The sequence below is a fragment of the Eublepharis macularius genome, chromosome 5 (assembly GCF_028583425.1).
Source record: "Eublepharis macularius isolate TG4126 chromosome 5, MPM_Emac_v1.0, whole genome shotgun sequence".
In the NCBI taxonomy this organism is placed as follows: domain Eukaryota; kingdom Metazoa; phylum Chordata; class Lepidosauria; order Squamata; family Eublepharidae; genus Eublepharis; species Eublepharis macularius.
In genome coordinates this window covers 5,484,587-5,507,622 of record NC_072794.1, presented here as the reverse complement: position 1 = coordinate 5,507,622, position 23,036 = coordinate 5,484,587, and the positions used below count along the sequence as shown (strand labels likewise).

Genomic DNA, 23,036 nt, shown 5'->3' with positions numbered 1-23,036 from the left:
GCATTTATAGCTAGTTAGGGTCCCTCAAACAATGGCCTGAAGTGAGTTGATTAACCACCATTAACTATGTGACACACAAATATGAACAATGAGGTCTAATCCTAGCTTGTTCCCCAGCAGCAATTTCTCACATTCCCCAGCTACAGTATTTGAGTGATCACCTGTGAGCTGTAGGGTTGCCAGGTATCCCATAAGTTTTTGGGCATGGGGTATGGGAGAGAGAATGTTGGGTGAAGGTGAAGACCCAGAAGTGACATCAGGAGATTGGATGACACTCTAGGAATACCCCAAATCTCTATGCTAAAAACCATAAAAATTTGGAGAGTTTCTAGAGTGTCACGGATGTGATGAGCAAAAGTGATATTACTGCATCTGCAACAACATTCCTTCCCCCGCTGCCATTTTCTCCTGCTGCGACAGCGGGTGAAAGCCCTTGAGGGTGGAATCCTGGTAAACCTAGTGAGCTAAAAGCTCACAAACTAACCCCAGTCAAAAAGAACCAGGATTTTTTTTTTGTAAAGTCTGTACTAAGCCAGAGCTTAAATGTGTGGAACACCAAATCAAACCCAAAGGCCTAGAGGGCCTACCCTAGAAGCAGTGTCTGTTATGGCCCCTGGAAGGTCTGATTCTAGGAGGTGCTGCAGAATCATGCCTCCCAACAACCAACAGCTTCCCTATGGGAAGAGGATTTCCGCGATGGAAAGAGGATTTCCATGTGGGTATTTACTTGAATCGAAGTCCTCCATGCCTGCTGGCATCTCTTCCATCCCCTGTCCTGTAATCCTGGTGTATATATTTTCCATAGACTGCAGGGATTGGAAGAAAGAGAAAGCAGTTATTGTGAGAGAACAGAAAGGGAGGGTTAGTGTGGATTTATTTAGTTATTTCATTTCTAGCCCACCTTTCTTTGAAATGGAAACCAAAAGTGCCTTTCACTTTCCTCTCCTCTATATTATCTTTGCAACAACTCTTTGAGGCAGGTTAGGCTGAGGTCACCCAGCGAGCTTCCATAGCCAAGTGGGATTTGAATTGGATCTCCCAGGTCATAGTCCAGCTCTCTATTATAGTCCATAGTCCAGCCCTCGCCATTCTCCCCACACTGGCGAGGGTCCCAATCTCTATAGAACATTTATCCTTCCCTTCCTCAGGGGGGCTCAGAACGGCATACACAATTCCCCTTCATTTTATCTCCAGAAACTCCATGGCTGGTTAGGGGTTTGAACATGGGTTTCCCTGATCCTAGTGTGATGCTCTGATCACTATACCATACTGGCTTGCTGCAGTGATAGGACATTTCCAGTTTGCAAACTGAAACTAATATGGTGAAAATCCATTTACTCTGGGAAATTTGTGGTTCTTGAATTCTTAAAGGAGAGTGGCTTTAGAAGGCTTTTTGCTAATATAGAAATATTTTTGCGGCTATCAAAATATTTGCTAATATATACATATCTTGCTAATATATAAATATATATAAATATTGGAGGACATGAATGATGACCAAGGGTGAGTAGAATTACAGCTTCACAAGGTACATGAAATAAGTATTCCCATCTCTGGAATACATGAAATAAGTATTCCCAGCTCATAACCTGCAAATGCTACCTGTCTGCATTCTAATCTTGCATTCCTACCATCATAGCTAGAAACATCCCATTTCACACAGATACTTGGACATGGATACCCAATGGCACAAATTTCAAGCACTTTCTCAAGTTTAAAGAATACATGTGTATAGTATGTGGTGCACGTCCCTTTAAAATTAACCTCCAGGCAAAGGTCAGGATCCCCTTTTGGTGGACATGCACCCAAATATGTTGCACAGTTCAGACTAAACAGACATCCTGATGTTCCTAGGGTGTTTTTTCTTTGCTTGTTTCATTTATAGTCTGCCTTTCTCACAGAGGCAGATTATAAATGAAATGAAATTTAAAACAATACCATAAATACAATAAAAATATATGCTATAAAACCCAACTAAACTGCAGTCTCTCCTGCCAAAGCTCAGAACCTGACATACTGTGAGCCAAAACAGACGAGACGCATGACACGTGGAGGACATGCAAGGTTCCACGGGAAGTGTACTGAGAAACAACCTGTGCCAGGGAAAAGGAGGAGAGACTCTCTCTTCTCCCTGGCAGAAGTTCTTTCTCTCGGCATCTCTTCTCGTCTGCTCGTCTTCCTCTTGCTGCTGCCAGCTTTCCTTGCCCCCATAAAAGCACTCCACAGCCAGAGGGAGCTGAGCATGCAGGTGGCAGCGAGAGGGAGCCCATTGCACAGCCAGTGGTCAGAGGGAGCTGGCAGCAGTGCTCGGCTCCTTGTCCCTCTCACCCCCACCAGTGCACTCCTCATGCTTCCCTAAATGCACTTGGAAGCCGGAGGAAGTCGAGCGTGCTGGCGGCGGCAAGAGGGACAAGGAGCCGATCACCGCCACCAGCTCCCTCTGACCACTGGCGGCGCAATCGACTCCCTCTCGCTGCCACCTGCATGCTCAGCTCCCTCTGGCTGTGGAGTGCTTTTAGGGGAGCAAGGGGAGCCAGTGGCACTGAGAGGAAGCAGAGCGGACTAGACGAGACGCCTAGAGGAGAAAGAACCTCTGCCAGGGAGAAGAGGGATTCTCTCCCTGGCTGAGGTTCTTTCTCACTGCACTTCCCGTGGAACCTTGTGGGAAACTGACACGTGTCTTCCACCCATCAGGCGTCTCATCTGTTTTGGCTCTGGGACCTAAGGAATGGTGTCTAATGAAGCAAGGGGTGGGATTTAGTGGAATGGGGCGGAGCTTTGAGAAAGAGTAGCCTGGTAATTCATGGCAGAGCCCAGATGCTCAGGGTTAAGGTTGCCAACCTCCAGGTGGGGGCGGGACATCTCATGGAAAAATAACTTACAGAGATCTGTTCAGCTGGAGGAAATGGCTCCAGGTGGGGTCTAGGGCATTATACCCTGCTGAGGTCCCTTCCCTCCCCAAGCCCCCCTTTTCCCAGGCTTCACCCACAAATCTCCAGGAATTTCCTAACCTGAGTCGGGGTGGAGCTTGACAGCCATGGTGTTGAGCTAAAAATGGACACGGCAGTCCTACATGCCGCCGCCTTTGAGCAGAGGTTGCTGGTGCCATCCTTACCTGATTGTGGTCACTAAGAGGGATAGAGAGGAGCGTACTGCTGTCCACCTCTCCCATGAGGAATTCGGAAACTCTGAAAAAGAAATGGTTTCAGTGCCAAAGGCCACATCACAAGAGAAAGTACCACCAATATTGTGAACCGTGGCTATTTTGCAGCTGAGCACGGGGGACTTGTGTTAAAACATGTTTGAGAAAATGCAGCATAAGAGATGGAACTTCCATGCCACCCAAAGTCAATTCTGCACTTTGCAAAGTCATTTTTTAAACTTTAATTTTTTGTTAAGTGGGTATATTACTTTACCATGTGAAGAACATGCCTGAGGGGGCTCACAAGAAGATAAAAGATCATAAAAATCAGCTTAGGAATAAAAATAAAAATAGCTACTGAGCACAGCAGGGGAAGGCAATTAGCAATTTTTTAAAAAGCTTTGTGCTGGTACAGTAGGAGAAAAATGCAGGAAAACAGTGGCTGCTGGAGGAAAGTGTGCACAAAATTCCCACGCGAACTTTCCACTGCCAGAGCGAATGCCTCTGTGTTTGCAGCAGGAATAACAAGGAAAAGGAGGGAATTTCTCCAGTTTGGTTTTTGCTTGTCCTTTGCTTGTCCTTTGCTTGTCCTGCTGAGTTCCTGTGCCAATTCCACCCTCCCAATACAAACATGTTTTTCAATGTTATTTGTGCATTAACTGCCTATTGCAGGTGGTACATACAATGGGGGCATAAAGTGGCATGGATGGTGGTAAAGGAAGAAGACGATCGTCTGCCACAATGATAAACATGAGGTGGACCAAAATAGATGACACATGAGACATCAAAAAGAACAAGAACAGTTGGACGGGCTCATCCCGTAGAGCCAAGCTGCAAGTGACGAATTACACTTGCCTGGCAAGTGAACAGACTCACGTGTATTCCTCCCTGTTACGTGATCAAGTGGAGCGCAAGTGGAGGGCAAGTGAACAGGGAGGAATACACGTGAGTCTGTTCACTTGCCAGGCAAGTGTAATTCGTCACTTGCAGCTTGGCTCTAAGTTTCCTTGCATGCCGAGATGGTTGAACGATGTTATGGAGTAAGTCAGGGCATGAAGCGGCTTTGGATCTGTGCTGTCACCCAAGAAATTCACTTACGTGCTGCTAAAAGAGACAGCAATCGTCTCCAGGGCCTTTTCAAATTCCCGTTTGTCCCCTTCGTTCTTTGCTTCATAATTGAAACCTGTGAAGTGGGGAGAGAAAATGCCATCAAAGTCTTTCTGTGGACCTGCACCACTTTGCACAAAAGACATACCAGCTTCCATGCTTTTCAACATTCCCCGCCTGCTTTGTAAAATCTGACTACCTGTAATAAAAGCAGCAAACAGCAACTAATAATCATTAATAATTTCAGCAGAAATATTTTCAGTAGAAATCAGAGAAAAGGGGAAATGATTACAAAATAATAGGATGGTAGAAGAAGAAGACAGAGAGAAGTGCAAGTCGGTTGCTAACTTCAGCTACAACCATTTGGTGAAACTGAAATGTCTTTTCCCAAGGCTAAGGATGGTAAACTGTGGTTAAAGTGTTCGAGCTCAGATTGGGAAGAGCATGGTTCAAATCCCCAGCAAGCCAGGAAACTCCCTGGCTGACCTTGGGCCAGTCACATACACTCAGCCTAACCTACCTCACATGGTTGTTGTGAGAACAAAATGGAGGAGAAGAAAACCGTGTATGCTGCCTTTGGAGGAAAGAGGAGTGGAATAAAAGCCAAATTTATAATAAAAAATCCTGTAAATTACTGCATGTATGACTCCCATTTGGCTTTCCCCCCAGCAGCCTGGAGAACTAGACTTGCCCCCCTCCCCTGCATTTTTTAAAAATGCTATTTATTATCAAGGACCCAAATATTTACCAAATTTGCCAAGCTTGCAGAGGGAGGAAAAGGAATAATTAAAAGGAAAATCCATCAACTGCGTTTTTCTTGACTTACCATTTCATAATAGTGTAAAAACGTATCCCCGCAAGGCTTCAGAAACCACCAGTGTGTGTTTCTGTATCTGTGGGGGGCGGGGTGTGTACATGCCCCAAACTCACTTTCTGCCATAAGCATGCCACTGCTAAATAAACTGCATGGCAGACTCACTAGAAGAGAAACGGCTGGTGATGTGTTGTGGTTAGTTACCGCTCAGGGTACCGGATGCTCAAGCAGCAAAGCACACACATGTTTTGGTTCAAGTGTGCGGTTATGCTGCTGCTCTCTCCTTCCTTCTTTGCTGCTGCCACAGGCCACTCCTTTGTGACCAAAAACGGCATCTTGGCAACTCCCCAGTCAATGTTAAGCTGTGTCTACTGAGTCAGATCCTTTTCCATTTGGCTTGTCCCTGTTGACTGGCAGTGTGTCTCTCTAGAGTCTAGAGAATAGCCTCCCCGCACGCCCCGCACCTTTATCTTACTGAACCTGTGACTTTCTTACATGCTGTACCAGATCTGCCCTGTCCTAATCAAATCTGTTGCTCAAGATGATTCTTCTGAAACCTGCACCATTTATTATCCAAAACTAAGAGGACTGGGGCGGGTTTTTTTTTTTTTTGCCATCTACTGACCTTTGACTTTGGAGATAAGAGTCCCCGCCGCCGTCAGTGTCTCCAAGGTATTGAGCAGAGGGTACTTGTTGATGACTTGCCGGAGAATTCGCAGGGCTTCTCCAAGACACTCATGGGCAAGTGACCGGTGAGATTCCACCTGTCCTGCAAGATGCACACACACACCGAGAGCAATCATGCCACAGAAAGAAAGGGCAGTTTCAGAAGAAAAAGAGAAGGCAATTCAAATAAAAATTGTGCCTGCTGAATTGTCGCTTGGCACATTGGCACAGGAGCCCTACAAGTATTTCACATGAGTAGTTAGCAAACCCCTAGTAAGCACAATTTTATTCTTTCACAGTTGGACACCATTTCTGCATGTGATCCCAAGCCACTATGCTGCTTAACAATGTATCATATGATTTCAGCATGCAACAAAACTTTTTAAAAGTAGTTATGGGCCGGATCTAACCATAGGATGGAATAGAAGACATTCTCCATAATACACCAGTCATACGCCATTCACTGCAGTGAATGGAAGGGCATCTTTAGATCTTGCTCAATAGGTTTTGGATCAGGATCTTTAAATTTAAAAATTTAAATTTAAAAATGGGTATCTCTATTAGAGATGGGCACAAACCGAAATACAAACTAAAATTAGTCACGAACCGGGTCAGTTTTTGGTTCACGAACTGGTGGTTTGTCAGAACTCATTTCTGACGAACTGCGATGAACTGCTATGTTTTTTAGAGTGGTTTGTATGGTTCATTTTTTGGTTCATCACTACAGACAGCCTGGCGCCGATCGATCTGTTACCTAGACAACAGGGGAGATGGGCTTTCTGCAGACCTTCTACAGCCCCGGAAGTGACGAACCGATGAACCAAACAAACCGGTTCATGAACTGGGCAAGTTCATGGCAGTTGATGGTTCATGAAACATGACAAACCGCGAACCACAACGAACGGCCATTTTCCTGATTTATGCCTGCCTCTAGTATCTATTAATCCATTTTTAAAGATCCTCAGCCAAAACATATACAGTTTCTGGGTACTTCCTTATCCCTTGATTTGGAGACCTAATGCTGGAATAAAATATGAAGAATGTTAAAGAACTGGCAGTTCCTCAATGATTGTTAAAGACACAGGATTATACCCAATATTCTGAAATTAGTATACTTAATGAGATTTAGAAATGGGACATCTGAGCAAGTTGAAATGATAGACATAGTTGTCAAAAGTTATACAGGGTTTATATTAGAATCTTTGTATATCTCTGTGATCTGTTACAGGAATGATATTGCATTTAGGTAGGTTTGCCAACTCAGGTTTGGGAAACTCCTGGAGATTTGGAGGTAGAGCCTGTAAAGAGCAGAATTTGGGCAGGGGAGGGATCTCAGCAGGATGTGATGTCATAGAGGCCGTCCTCTCAAACTGCCATTTCCTCTAGGCAAGCTGATCTCTGTAATCTGGAGATAAGTTATAAATCTGGTTGGCAACTGTACATTTAGGGTTGCCAAATGGCCGGGGGGAAAAGCCATCCTGGCCTGCTCTTGTGCTTCTAACATCTGTTTGAGATGTAGGAATTAGCATAGGGGCCCCAGTCTCCAGCCTCCTGCTGCTGCTTCATGTAAAACGGGGGAGGAGGAATGATGTCCTGGATCCAGTCATGTGACTGAAAGTGAAATCATGCTAGGATTACCAGACCCAGCAACCTATAAGAGATGGGGAAGGCGGGGACTGAAGGAAATTGGCATCCCAGTGCGATGACACAACTGCTAGTGCAACCTGGAAGTGAAGTCATAGTGGTATGAGGGTTTCAGAGAGTTTGGGGCAAATGCTAGAGTGTCACAGGATGAAATAGCATCACTCCTGGGTTGTGCTGGAAGATGTGTCATCTTGCCAGAGTGCTAATCATGCCCACCCATTTTGTTAGCCATTTCCCTCCCATCAGCCTGCTGAGCAGTGGAAGCAGCAGTGAGGGGTGGGGTGGGGGTATCTCCCACTACCAGGAGGAATGTGGCAACTCTGTGTCATGCATTGCACAATGCTCTTCCTCAAAATGTCTGTGGCAAAATCAAAGAGACTGAGAGATTGCTAGAACATTGCAGTGAATGATACGGTGATGTGGTGTTACTTCTGGTTCCATGAACCAAAGCAACATCCTGGCTGCACAGACTGTCTAGCTCCAGGGGCTTGGTAGTCATTAGCAGGCAACCCTCAGCTGATAGCTAAACATTTTCATGGCACAGAGATAAAAAACTCTCACCTGCCAAGCAACGCAAGCCAAATTAGAAGCACAGGAGCTGAAGCCAGTCCAAAAACTGGAACTCCTTTATTGTATTCAGCCATAAATGATAAAGTCAGGGCTTTTTGTAGCTGGAACGCGGTGGAACAGAGTTCTGGAACCTCTTGAAAATGGTCACATGGGCTGGTGGCCCCGCCCCCTGATCTCCAGACAGGGGAGTTTAGATTGCCCTCCGCGCCACTGAGCTATCTCAACTCCCCTCTGTCTGGAGATCAGGGGGCGGGGCCACCAGCCATGTGACCATTTTCTCCTAGGGCAACCCACTGAGTTCCACCACCTCTTTCCCCAGAAAAAAAGCCCTGGACATAGTTGATCATTTCCTTGCATGTGGGAGCAGGGGAGTCCCATTCTGCTGACAGATCCAAAAGAGTTAACCGTGTTAGTCTGTAGTTGCAAAATAGTAAAGAGTGGACTCTTTACTATGCTGATGACAGAAACCTTTCCATCAGTGAAGATTTTCAGCAAGATTCAAGCGTTTATGTAGGAAGCATTAATTCATATGAAGAAAGATTGCCATAGAAGACCCTAAAACGAGAGTTCTTAAAAATTACCTCACACAATCCCATTATAACACCAAGAAAAGCAACATGATTTTTTCCTGCCCCTCCCGCCAGCCTTGAGCTCTCAGGATCGCCAACAACCAGGGAATCCCCCCTCCGGATGGTTTGCTGCATCATGAAAACCAATTTCAATATTCTCCAGTAAACAGTGCACTTTTAAAAAACAAAAACTTGACGTTTAGAATGTATCAATGTATGCCATCAATTTTTTTGAGCAAGTTTCGGGTCCAGTAGCACCTCAAAGGCCAGCAAGATTTCCAGAGTATAAGCTTTCGACAGTCAAAGCTCCAGAGGAGTTAGCCGTGTTAGTCTGTAGTAGCAAAATAGTAAAGAGTCCAGTAGCACCTTTAAGACTAACCAACTTTATTGTAGCATAAGCTTTTGAGAGCCACAGCTCTCTTTGTCAGATGCATCTGAGTTTGATGCATCCGAGGAAGAGAGCTGTGGTTCTCAAAAGCGTATGCTACAATAAAGTTGGTTAGTCGGTGCTACTAGACTCTTTACTATTTTGACAGTCAAAGCTTGACTCTTGAAAGCTCATGCCTTAAAAAGCTTGTGCTACTGGGCCCAAATTTTGCTCTTCTACTAACATGGCTACCCACTTGAAGCCATATTTTTGACTCTCTTTGGAGCAGCCTTGAAAGATAGGTCAACATCCTGACACTGCAGATGAATCCAGAGCCAGGATTCTATGGCATCACATCTCTGCTGAGGTCCCTCCCCTTCCCAAACTCCACCCTCTTCAGGCTCCACCCCAAATTTCTTTAATCTGCAGTAGGGGAAAAAGAAGGAACAAAATGAGCACCTGTCTTTCCCCCATACTTCCACACTGGAGCTACACTCAGTGCAAGATTTGAAGCCATTTTGCAGTCAGGGAAATGCTTAATTAGGATCAACGCATTACAAAAATTACCTGCACAATCCAGGCTAAAACTTGGACTTTGCAAAGAAATTTCGAAATTCCTTATCTAGTTTCAGCTTGTGTTTTGGAGTCCCAGCTCCTCTTATGTCCTTTTGGATGAAAACTGCTTGCAAAGTAATACATTTTTTGCTCAAGCAGCTTGGTTCAAAACCACTGTAAAGCTGCCACAAAGCACGTCTCTGGGGAAATGGATGAACACGCTAGAGCTGCACAGGAGAAAAACCCTAATTCCTGTGCTTTGATCTGCCATAATCATCAGCAAGCAAAACTATTCATGGCAGTGAGATAAACACCATTGTCCTGTCGTCTGCAGATCGAGCTGCTGTCACAACCAACGGAGCAGCCCTCACAAGAACTAAACCTGACAGTATAATACAAGGGCACACAATATAACAATGTAACAAAATTTAATATATCAAAAATGAATTAAAGTCCAAGGAGTAGACCAAACATTAAAGTAAGCCCCCAAACAAGGGAGTCACAGGCAGCAAATAGTCAATGCAGCAAAGCAACGTAATAGGGTGCAACATAAGTGCAGTAAGGATCTTTAAACATTTTGTTTGAAGACAAAGCCTTTAATTCTTAGTGTTGCTTGACTTGTTGATTTAGTCTGCAGGTGTCCACGGCCAAACAAGGGGTGCCAGGACCCCAACGATTCAAAACAAATTAAAGTTCAAGGAGTAAACCAAACATAAAAGGAAGCCCTCGCACAAGAGAGACGCAGGCAGCAATAATCGGTGCAGCCGAGCAACATAGTAAGGTGCAATGAAGGTGCAGAAGGGATCTTTAAACATCTTGTTAGAAGACAAAGCCTTTCATTCTTAATGTTGCTTGACTTGTCTGTTTTCTCTGCAGGTGTCCACGGCCAAACAAGGGGTGCAAGGACCCCAACGACTCTACAAGGAGCCAGCAAAGAACTTGTTCCAATTTCTTTTCCTCAGGAGTCACAAAAACGGAGGACAGCCTTGAACACAGTAAAGCACCTAGAGTCTCTATTGTGGTGACATGTTATATTGTGTGCCCTTGTGTTATACTGTCAGGTTTAGCTGTTACAAGGGTAGCAGCAGCACAAACTGTCTGAAAAGCAGGCAACCTTACGCGGCCCCTGTTATGAGTGGCTTTGCACCAGAAGATGTTTTTAGCAGGAAGGGCTGGGAGAGGGCCAAGATACCCTTGGCCTTGTCTCATGACATCATTAACCCAATAGGTCCTCTGTTTTCCCCCACGGTGCGAAAACCCCCCTCTGGGGAACGGATGCGACAAAAAGAAGTCATTGTAGAAATAGGTCATGCCTCAAAGCTCCACTGGTTGTATCTGGGACCTCGTTTGCTGCTAGCAGAACAATGGAGAGAGATGCACAAACAGCAAATATGCATCCATTAGGAAATATTTTCTGCCCTTTTCATATGCTGGGCTTTTCATATGCTGGGGATGTGTGCTCAGGCTTTTCAAGCTCCATGCCCTACTCGGTGTCAGATGCTGGCAGCATCTGCCACACTCACGCCTGAGGGCTGGGGCTGGACAGTAAAGAGTCAGATGCATCTGATGAAGAGAGCTGTGGCTCTTGAAAGCTTATGCCACAATTAAGTTGGTTAGTCTTAAAGGTGCTACTAGACTCTTTACTATTTTGCTACTAACACGGCAAACTCCTCTGGATCTATGCAATCATCGTTAGCACACCCTTCTCTTCCGCTGTGTTGATACCTGGGTTTTTTTCTGTTGCTGAGAGGATTCATCTAGTTAGTCTTTTCCCATCGATGTTCATACTATTGCTGTTTGCATTGGGCGGGGGGAGGGAAGATAATTTGGTTTATGGATTTTTTTGTTTATTCGACTATTGTTCACCTTTCTCAGATTCAATTGAGGTACACGTTATTTTAATATTTATTAAACGACGTCCCACCTTCCTCTCAGCAAGGAGCTTCACACCAATGATACCACAGCCAAACGCAGCTATAATTAACAATTAATTGAATTTTGTAGACCTAATACAAGTAGTCATTTCTTGGTTATGTGTTTGACATAAGCAATATAATTGCTTGGTTGCTCTGTTAGTTACATTAGGTGCTGACTAGAGGGGGGCATGGACCGAAATACAAACCAAAGTTTGTCACGAACCGGGCTGTTTTTTTGGTTCACAAACCGGCGGTTCATTGGCCAGCATTTCTGACGAACCACGATGAACCTGGCGCCGATCAATTAATTTCCTGGGCAATGGGGCCTTTCTGCAGACCTTCTGCTGCCCCAGAAGTGACGTATTCACAAACCAAACGCACCAGTTCGCAAACTGGGCAATTTCATGTTGGTTCATGATTTGTGAAATGCGACAAACCACGAACTGCAATGAACCGCCATTTTCCTGGTTCATGCCCATCTCTAGTGCTGACTGCAAGAATTCAGAGCTCTGTCTCAGAGAGGACAGTACAAGCAAGCACTCTGTGTGTGCCAGAGACATACAGGCAGAAAGAATGTTTAAAAGGTAACATGAACAGACAATGGCTCATTTTGCAGGGCCACACATGCACAATGCAACAGGAGCTGACTTTGCACTTTAAAAGGTGACCGGCGTATTAAAATTTCTAACTGTGACATAACTGTGAGCCAATCACATTAAAGTTAATTACACTGATTTTCTGATGTTATAATTGCTATAAAAGTTGTTCTGTGAGGGGCAGAGGAAACCATTTTTGGCATCAATTTGCCTGGGGTTCCCCTCTCCTCTTATTTCAATGAAAGTATTAAAGACTCTCTACTCCAGCCCTTTGTGTCTTGATTGGATAAGGCATAGAGGAGCCGACTCCGGCTTAACCCATTCTTCTTTTTAAAAAACTACACAAACACAAGCATAAATATGTTAAATAATGTGGTCTGATCTCCTGTGAGCTGACTTGCAAGTAAATTCCACTGAACTCAGTGGGGCTCACCTCCCTACATAATCTAGCAGAATTTACTTCCAAGTAAACATTAATAGAGCCAGGCAGAGCAAGACTCCAAATGCGGAGAAGAGTAGGTAAAGGCAGTCCCCTGTGCAAGCACCGAGTCATTACTGACCCATAAGGGGACGTCACATCATGGCGTTTTCTTGGCAGACTTTTTACAGGGTGGTTTGCCATTGCCTTCCTCAGTCATCTACACTTTACCCCCAGGAAACTAGGTACTAATTTTACTGACCTCGGAAGGATGGAAGGCTGAGTCAGCCTTGAGCCGGCTACCTAAACCCGGTTTCTGCCAGGATCGAACTCAGGTCGTGAGCAGAGCTTGGACTGCAGTACTGAGAGCCAGGCTACAAGTGATGAATGACACTTGCCTGGCAAGTGAACAGACTCACATTTATTCCTCCCTGTTCACTTGCCATTCACTTGTGCTCTACCTGATCAAGTGGAAAGCAAGTGAATGGCAAGTGAACAGGGAGGAATAAATGTGAGTCTGTTCACTTGCCAGGCAAGTGTCATTCATCACTTGTAGCTTGGCTCAGAGAGAGAGAGAGAGAGAGAGAGAGAGAGAGAGAGAGAGATCCTCTGAGCATAAGGTTCCCAACCTCCAGGTGGGGCCTGGAGAGCTCCTAGAATTACAACAGGTCTCCAGATGATAATCAGTCGGCTAATTTGGAGTATGGCATTATACTCTTCCCTCCCTTGTCCAAAGACCACCCTCCTCAGGCTCCACCCCCCAAATCTCCAGGAATTTTCCAATCTGGAGTTGGCAATCCTACAAGCACAAAGTGCCTTGCCTTCTTCAGGTCTAAAATTGCTTTGTTTAGAAACCAGACACAGCTTATTTGTGTTTCCCAGTGTGTTAGTGTGGGCGTGCATGCATTTCCCTTGAAAGCAGTTTAGATGTTTTCTCCACATTTCCTTTCTGCCCAGTATGAAGGCCACCATTCCATCTGTCTATCCGGTGAGGCCCTACGCCTCCTGCCTCCATTCATTTCTCTGCTGTCCTAGTAATCGAGGATGCTGGCCTCTTGGCTAAGTTTTCCAGCAATGGATGAGATAGGAAGGTCATTTAAAAAAAAAAAAACAAGTCAAGCTAAGCTGGACAAAATTATTTTTAACCAGTTCCTGCTCCTGTGCTTTTAACCAGAGAGGGATCTGTAGACTCGAGCAGGTGACAATATTCCTGTCCCTGCCATGTGCAGCAGCATCTTTTTATTTCAGGAGGTCACCCTGCTGTCAAAAGCAGAAGAGCAAGCCAGGTCCATTACCCCCAAGTCAGTTTGCAACCCTACCTGGAATATCTTTACCAGCCTCCTGGTTTTATTATGCATAGACTGCTTTTAAGATCAGCTTGTGAAAAACAAAAAATTGCGCCACAGAAATTAGAACACATTACATATCCTCATGGCTTTTGTTTACTGCAAGGAAAAGGAAGCTGAAAATCAGAAAACCAACCCCTCCTGCACCTTTTGTGTTAACCTGAAGCCCACCGAATTGGCCAGTTATTGGGACCCTTTTCCACAAGCTGATTGCGTGCCTCCTTACATTGGGCTGTTCCAAGGCCTGGAGTATATCGAATTTAACAACGTGTGTATACTGGGGTCCCTGGAAAATTCCAACTGCTCTGCTTGTGAATAGGGAAGCAGCCCCGCCTGCAGAAAAAGGTGCACTCATCATCAGCCACTTCCCATCAAGAACTCTGGAGGCATCTCTTAGATTGACAATAATAATAGTCCTGATGCATAAAAGAATATGCAAGGCTTACACTCAGGACCAAATCTCATCAGCCATCCAAGAGCAAGCCATTGACTTCACCTACTCTTCCGTCCCCTGTGAAACTTCTCTTGATTAAGCAAAGCCACCCAGATTTGAGTCCAGAAGCTGATTTGCAAGAGAGCTCTGACTCTCAAAAGCTCATACCCTGAAAATCTTTTTGGTCTGCTGTTCTACTGCAGACCCATGCAGCTACCCACCTAAACAAAGCCGCCTGCAGACCTGTAATATTCTTCAAATCTTTCCACTTGAATCTGACAGCAGTTAATTTTAAATCATGCGGTAGAATTCACACTTTTCCACACAGTTCAATTCCAACCTTGGGGGACCCAAACCCTTGATGATGGGATTATCTACCCATGAAAACAGCCTCAACTTCCCCCATAATTTTGTAGCAGGACCAGCTCACCGACTGCCCCTGTGATGTCGCAAAGGACTCTCAACGGAGACTTTGAGCAGGGCCTTTTCCACACAGCTCCCCACTGCTCGTAACAACCCGGAAGATCGCGCAAAACCCGCGGAAGATCGCGTGTTCTCGCGCGAGATTTGTGCGACATGGCATGATGTCGCGCAAATCTTGCACAAGAAAACGCGATCTTCCGCGTTTTTTGCGCGAACTTCCGGGTTGTTATGAGCAGCGGGGAGCTGTGTGGAAAAGGCCCAGGTCTCAGCCTCTGCACTACTTTTCTTCCTTCAGATGCTGAAACCCTGATCACCGACTGGGATCACCGACAACACATGTTGCAAATCATTCACCTCCCTTAGAGTTGCCAGCCTCCAGGTAGTGGCTGGAGATCCCCCGGAATTACAACTGGTCTCCAGGCCATAGAGATCAGTTCACCTGGAGAAAATGGCTACTTTGGGGGGTGGACTCTATGGAATTATGCCATGCCAAGGTCCTTTCCCTCCCCAAACCCCTCTTTCTCCGGGTTTCTCCAGGTCTCACCCCCCAGATCTCCAGGAATTTCCCAACTTGGAGCTGGCAACCCTAACCTCCCTCCATTGGCCCCTCCTGGACTCCTGCTCTGGCCAGGATCAGACATATGACTTCTTTCTCCCGTTTGTCCCTTTTGCAATTCGAACATCTTGTTTTAGGTCATATGTATCAGCCATATGCATGTGTGTGTGTGCACGTGCATTACATTTGACATTCTTGCTGTTGCGTGCCATCTTTATTTCTGTGTTGTATTTTTCCAATAAAGGTGAATTCCGTGTTAATTCTGTTCCGTATTAATTCCCACCTATTTGTTTATGAGCCCTGGATGGCCCAGGCTGGCGAGATCAGAAGTTAAGCATGGTTGGCCCTGGTTAGTGCTTGTTTGGGAAGGAGTCCAGGGTTGCTATGCAGCGGCAGGCAAGGAGAACCCACCTCTGTTTGTCTCTTGCCTTGAATACCCCACAAGGGTTGCTATAAGCCAGCTGTGGCTTGATGGCACTTTATACACACACATTTGTTTGTGAAGTGCTGCACAATTTGGGACTCTGGTATATCAAAGACAGTGATCTCAAATACAGATAGCCCCAGAGGTGCACGGGTTTAACCCAACACACAAGGGGGACACTCTGACATTAGGGGTCTGACATGTGTACCCCATGTGTACACGGGTAACAAACCTACTCTGCCCACAATCTCTCTCGCACAGACAGAGAGAGTATGATTATCAGTCTGTTTTCTGGAGGCTGGAACAGAAGGAGAGGCAGTGCAACCCAGTGGTTACAGTCATGTTCCAGAAAGCTTTCCTTCTGTCTGCCCATGACTGACTGGGCAGGCTGTCTGAGACTCATTTCTCGCACTCATAAAATGGGTTGCAGAACTGCACCCCCTCCTGATTAAATCTTGGAGAATAAAGTTGCATTGGGGCTTGAAAGCAGCCTTTCTAAATTAGGTCCAGTGCTCTAAAATTTTTACTTCAGGTTTGGCTTTCCCACTTTGTTTTGTGCCTCTGATGGGCCACCTCCTCATCCTGGCTGTGCAGTGACCTTGCGGGGCTGGAGGGGTCTTGCCTTGGGCTGTGCTCCTCTCCCGTCTAGGAATCACCTTCAAGGGGGAGGACTCAGCACGTAAGCTGGTTACTTCTCACAAAAATACACGGGTTCCGCAGAGTATATTGAAAAGGAAATACAGACCTACCGTGAGTAGACACTAACCTCAGAGCTTTAAAGTGCAAGTACAAATTTCAAGAATATACCGAAACTGTGTCAGAAGTCTTGTGTAGAGAGACTCTTAGTATCTCTCTTTTCTCTTGGAATACTTAAGTCTCTTTCTTTCTTTCTGTCATGTATACCAGCATTCATGCCATGATTGTGTTCTGCATCCGATAATGGTCAATGCTGTATGATGCTCTTTGCCTGAATTACATGCTGTAACTCTGTGTGCTCATCTGAGAGTGTCTTAACTTCTGGTATTAATTGCAGGAGAGCCAGTGGGCCCCTCCATTATCTGTTGAAAATATGTACTTTCACTTTTCTAGCAAGTGTCCTTGGGAAGAGCCACTAGCAGCAAACATTGTAACTTTCCCAGAGACAGATTTCCTTTGTACTTCATGTAGTCTAAACTACTTTGTTCCAGGGCTTTTTTTCTGGGAAAAGAGGTGGTGGAACTCAGTGGGTTGCCCTTGGAGAAAATGGTCACATGGCTGGTGGCCCCGCCCCCTGATCTCCAGACAGAGGGGAGGTTGGATTGCCCTCCGCGCCACTGAGCAGTGTGGAGGGCAATCTAAACTCCCTTCCGTCTGGAGATCAGGGGGCGGGGCCACCAGCCATGTGACCGTTTTCAAGAGGTTCCGGAACTCCGTTCCACCGAGTTCCTGCTGAAAAAAAGCCTTGCTTTGTTCCCATGCAACCTCTTTGGGGTTTCGTGCCAGAATGTCAACAGACCTGGGAGGGCGGGAAGTTTTCCTATAATAGCCAGGCCTTTGTTTGAATTGTCACATCTGCCAATTTCTGCACCTTCGAGAACAGCTGTACTGTATGGATCTCAATAAAGCTGCTTCAACTGGAACACCTGTGTGTTAACTGTGGAGGGCTTGAGGGACCTAACTGCCAGGGACCGACACTTACTTACTTACTTACTTACCTACCTACCTACCTACCTACCTACCTACCTACCTTCCTTCCTTCCTTCCTTCCTTCCTTCCTTCCTTCCTATTATCTTCCTGGTTTATTTATTGATTTAAAATATGGCTCTCCTCTCCTTCATGAAACTGAGAAAACTATCAGCAATTATAGTAGCCAACAAGCTATTATATATAGCCAACAAGCCCTAAAAAGCAACCAGTTGTCTTTTTCCTCTGGTTCTTTCATCTTTGTTTAAACTGATATTTGGGGAAGAAAAGAAAAAAAATCCCCCCCCAACCACATCTGGGCCCTTTTCTGTTGTTTTTATTGGGTATCTTGACTAGAAACCATGTTGTGGTGCATTCTTCAGAGCCCGCAGTGTTCTGGCTAATTTGCGTTTCACGGATCCGCACCGATATCATTTTAATGTTCATGTAGATACTTCATATACTTTTGTTAAAAAGTGGTGTGTGCTTATTTTTTTTTAATGGACCAAAATCCCAGAGCATCTTTAGTTCCTAGATATTTGCTTCATTTTGTACTGCCTGGGTGTTTCTGCAGAGGTTCTGGCTGGTATTATTTGTTTGTAAAAAGAACCAAACCCTGGTACTCCGTGGTTCCCCTTGTTGCAGCTTCTGGCTTTCGCAAGCTCTCACTTCACAGGCTCGGCCCTCAGTGATCAATACTAACCGAAAGATGACGGATGATGTATACTGATTCTCTTTGCTATGCGTAAAGGATTTATCAGGGCTCTACCAGCTGTCACAGCCTCAGCATAAACAGGAAAGGCGGGCAAAAAATAGCAACCAAGCAGGAAATGGTTACTATCCACTCTTGTGTCGTCCCAACCCCTCTGCCTCGCCTCATGTGGCAACTGACTCAGAGCATGGTTTGGGCCATAGATTGTGAAAGAGGAGGACTCCTTGAATGTGGGGGAAAGAGCACCACAGGATGGCAGAGGCCCTGCGCCTCCCACTGTTACATGGAGAGGGAGACCTTCTGCTGATGCAGCTTCTCCGCTCTGTCTTCTAAGGATGTGTAAAGATGCATCTCTACATTCTTTTGATTCTCGCACATGGTCCTGCCAATCCTCTTTTGGCAAATGTTCTGTTCTCATTTGTTTCTTACTTATCTTCCAGTTTAACTTAGTTTGCTGCTTAGGGGGTGGGTGAGACTCACCCATACTAGAAATTGTCAGAGGCTGGACTGCCGTTCGCCAAGGATGTGCTTCCAGTAGTGAGCCGGTGGTAGAACTGGGGGACTTCTAAGGCTGCCGATAGCGCAATGAATGATTTCTGTGAAGGGCTCAGAGTGACTCAGCCCCCAAATCTCTAGGAATTTCACAAGCTGGAATTGGCAACCCTGGCAGCATGGCTGGCTACTGTGCTGACTGGCTGCTTCTGGCCTCTCATGAGGGTCTCCCCCTCGAAAGCTGTCCCGTAATCAGCATTTGAGGCAGCTGCTGCCTTCAAGAAGAGTCCCTTGGGGTTTAAGCTTTCTCTCCCCTCACACCAGACAGTCAGTAAGTCTGGGGATTTTCCCATCTCTGGTCATTTCCTAACAGTTTCCCTACCCCTACCCCCACCCCCACCCCCGATGCTCAGAGTTGTGTACAAACATAACCCCTCCCCCCCATAAAATTACATAAAAGCACAATCCAGAAATCCATAATCCAAAACAGCAACCCAGCAGTTCAAAATCAACTGGCAACAGACCTTTAATCCAAACAGAAGGCCCTTTGCGGGGAGTGGGTGGGGGGAGTGGTTTTAATCTGGTCTGGAAGGCCTTGGCGGATGGTGCCAACGTCACATCTTAAGAGAAGGAAGGAGACACTTTTGGGACTGGGGGCAGAAAAAGCTCTTCCTACCCAGCCAAGATGACCTTGGGTAAGGATGGATCCTGCAGGCAGCGTTGCCATCTCCAGGCAGATCTCCAGACTTCAGAGATCAGTTCCCCTCGAGGAAATGACCGCTTTGGTGGGTGGACCGGGACTCTATTGCATAACTTCCGTGAAGCTCCGTCTCCTCCCCAACTCTATCTTTTCCAAGCCAGGAATTTCTCAACCTGGAGTTGGGAACCTTACTAGCACCTTGCATGGACTTGAGCACCAGGAAAGATTGGTATGCGGGTTGCCTCTTTTGCACCATTTCTTTTTTTGCCAAGTCACAGACAACTTACAGCGATGCTGCGGGGTTTTCAAGGCAAGAGACATTCAGAGGTGGTTTGCCGCTGCATAGCAATCCTGGACTTCCTTGGTAGTCTCTAATCCAAGTGCTAACCAGAGCTGAAACGGGTCCGTTTTCGGGCTAGCCTGGCAAAATACACCCCCCCCCCAAAAGTGTAATGGTAATCTTTCTATCAAATCTCATTTGAGGAAAAGGATGAGCGTGGTTTTGCCCTGCGTTCAGAGAAACTGCAAAAGAAAATTGAACATTCAAGTTGTACCAGTGTTGTCAGGAACTTCAGTTACAACCTGAGCCCGGACTGTAGCCACGTGGACTGGAGGGTATGCGGCTCTACCAGGAGAAGCGATTTGCCGCATTTAAAAAAAATCGTGATATTTCAGCTTCCATTAACTTGTTTTTAGAACAGGCAAATGCCTGGTTTTTAAAGAAGGAAAAGTGCGGCCTAGGGCTCTCCAGAAATGATGATATTCCACCCAGCTGACTCTGGAGCCAAGCGGGCCGGGAAGACCCGGGTTTGAGTCTCTCCTCGCAGCTATGAAGTTCCATGGGTGACACTGAGCTGTCACTCTCTCTTGCAACCTAGGCTGCATCCCAGGACTTTATGTTGTGAACATAAAATTGAGGAAGGGGGAATCTGTTTTGTACTACGACTCAGTGCAAGGCAGGACAATTTAAGGACGGTGCTCTTGGTAAGTTAGCAAAAATTCAGCAACATTAAAAAATTGTAATTCAGCTAACAGTTCACAGACAGCAAAGTGCACAGAAACATCTTGGCAATTGGATTATAGAGGTTTCTTATAAAGAGGTTTTTTGGGGGGGGGTTGCCAAGTCAGGGCCAGTTTAATTCATTGGTTACAGTTTAAAGGTCTTTGCCGTATTACTAACAGCATAATACAGATTTGAAATGATGGGTTGGGTCCAGCCAGCTTTTTCACTCAATCTCGACCCATTCTCCCCTTTTAGCTTTTGTCCATGCAGGTGCCATGATCCTCCGTGAGGGTCCCCTTTTCACTGGTCAGAGGTGACCCCCCCTTCCTTTTCCACCAGCAAAAAAGCTTGTTGGAGCCACTTCAGTGGGAGATCACAACTTTACAGGACCCTGCCTGCTCTCTCCCTCTGGTTGGATCTGCTTCTGTTCCTAGCAGCCATCACCTTTCACTCAGGCAAGTGAGGCCGTGGAAGCCATGGACACTGAAGGTCACTCTTAGGAGCAGAGCGTGGGGAGGAGAAGCCACTGCCTCCATCTGTGATTATGGCACTCATGCCAGCAGTAGGCAGGTTGAATCCCACTTCTGCCACCACCTAGAGAGAGAGGGCCAGCTGGAGTCACTCTCATGGCATTGGGCCTCCGCACTACCCCAGTTATGCCTATTCAGAACTCCACCTCTGCTGATGCTTCTTGGCTACGAGGGCTGCTGTCTGAAGAAGGGAAATGCAAGGAATTTGCAGCAGAACTTCAGCACTACAGCCCAGAATCCTCTTGATCCTGGAAACCAGGTGATCACAGACAGCCAATCACTTGCCATCACCTGGTATAAAACTCCCAGATATGCCCCTACCCAGTCAGTCTGGCAAGGCTTTTATAAGGAAGGCCCAGTGTTTCCTCACTGGAATATGAGAAACTGACAGTGTAGCACAGATATGCCCTTGGATACTCACCCTCCTGAAGCATCACGTCCCGCAGTTTCTCCAAGCCTTCTGCAAAGCGGGCCACATCAGCTAGGAGATGCGCAATGTCCTCTGCTTCTAGAACAGTCTCCTCATAGGTCTCACAGGGGCTGTGTGTGATGTGGGGCTTGGGGGCCTTGGCAATGCCCCGGGGGACCACCGGAGACAGAGGGAAGCCGGCAGCACTGGCGTGGCGGCTGAGGCTGGTGGGTCTCTTGAGTGTGGCAGTGGTGGCTGAGGCAGACAGGTCCACCAGGCTGGAGGCTGACATCTCTTGGCCATCTCGTCGTGGCAACTCCTGGAAGAATGAAGATGAAGAGACAATTGGTACAGAAGAAAAACAATTGAATCATTAATAGCTGTACAACCCCCTATGCATTTTGCTTTCAGCTTCATTGCGGGAATCTTCTAGATTCTTTTTCGTTTCTACGAAGAGGAAGAGAGAATTGGTGAAGAATTGGTTCGGCACCAAATTGTCTCTTCACCTTCATTTTGCCTTGATGCAGCCCCTTCTTTATTAACTCCTGGAAGAACCAAATCACGTATGTGGGGCATGGCTCAGTGGGAGAGCACATCCAGGTGTTGGGAAAGGCCTTTCTGGTCCTCTCTGGTCAGCCCAGAGAGCTGACTCCAGTTAGGCTGCCTCATCTATTTCTCTTCAAGCCACGCAGTCAGGACTGCTGTACCAGAGTGCAGAAGGAGGTGAATTTTAACTTGACATTGGCTGCTGGTGGGAATGAGGCGTGGCCTCTATGCACAAAGCATCTCTGGCTAAAGGATCTCATTCACAGGCCTTTCTCTGCCTAAGACCCTGGGGAGCTGCAAAGTACCCAACACTGAGCAAAGAAGACCAGCGACCTGTCTCCGGTGGAAGGAGGCTACTTATAGGGAAGGACATCTGTTATCTCAATTGGCAACATCTCCAGGGCCTTCGGGCGCAGGGATTGGGAAAGGCTCTTCTCTGCCAGAGGGTCACCACTGGTCAGAGTAGGCTGGGGTCTCCAGCGTGGCACCCATAGGTGCCATGGTGACTGCCAGCATCTTTCCTGGCGCCTGCCAATGTTTTTGGAAAGTGTTTTTGGACCAGGTGGGGCTTTTGTGTGGCAGAGCTTCTGATTGGCCATTGGAGATCTGATTGGCTGTACAGATTAAAAAACCAACAATACATTGCTTTGGCAGCATCTCTCACCACAGCAGACGGATCTTTACTGCATGACTGAAGATGGGTAAGCAAGATAATATGATTGATTAAACACTATGTTAGGCAAAGCTTCTGCTTGAAATGCAGAAGAGTTACTATTACGGTTTTACATAACCTCGCTCCCTGACATTCTGTGGTTGGCTCCACCTCTTGCGGCAGCCATGTTGTGGTTCTGCCCACCACCCTGTGTCCAAATTCCAAAGGGGCTTGCAGGCTTGAAAAGGTTGGGGACCCCTGGAGTAGGCAAGATGGAGAGTGATGGATCCACAGTCCATTTTGGTACAAGGTATATGTTTAAAGAAGAGCCCCTAGATGAGTGGCTGAACGCCTGCTTTGTGGGCAGGTGGTCCAAGGCTCAGCTAAAGGACTGGGCAGCTGAGATCATGGACAGCTCTTCACTTCCAGAAACTCTGGAGTCCCTCTTAGGCTGAATGATCAGAAAACTAAGACGGATCAGGGGTTTGATTCTGCAGTCTGCATAAGGCAGCTTTGTATGTTCAGTTGGTACCAGGATTTGATTTAATTTGACTTGCGCAAAACTACAATTTGTTATTTGCAGAGTGCTCTAAAAACCTTTATTTCTTTGACCCTGGAGTTATTCTAGATGGAAAGAGAGCCCAAGACAACATGTCAGATGGCTGAACTCGTACTTAGGGAAGTGCTACTAAATCCAGCAAGGGAATTGTGAGCAGATCAGGTGTAAATCAATGTTCTTTTAAAAAGATTATAGTTTATTCTTTTTAGAACACCCACCTACCCA

The 23,036-nt window shown here is 46.3% G+C and overlaps 1 protein-coding gene across 4 annotated transcripts in view; it reads right to left on the bottom strand.

Annotated features, from left to right (window-relative positions):
- ARHGAP45 (Rho GTPase activating protein 45) overlaps nucleotides 1-23,036 on the bottom strand; it is a 57,916-nt gene that overhangs the window by 24,141 nt on the left and 10,739 nt on the right. For all 4 annotated transcript variants that reach the window (XM_054979796.1, XM_054979795.1, XM_054979797.1 and 1 more), the window contains exons 2-6: nucleotides 21,067-21,373; nucleotides 5,689-5,832; nucleotides 4,241-4,325; nucleotides 3,116-3,188; nucleotides 728-806 (exon numbers count right to left, since the gene is read on the bottom strand). In XM_054979796.1, coding sequence (XP_054835771.1) covers nucleotides 728-806; nucleotides 3,116-3,188; nucleotides 4,241-4,325; nucleotides 5,689-5,832; nucleotides 21,067-21,373 — 688 coding nt within the window. The remainder of the gene's footprint in view (nucleotides 1-727; nucleotides 807-3,115; nucleotides 3,189-4,240; nucleotides 4,326-5,688; nucleotides 5,833-21,066; nucleotides 21,374-23,036) is intronic.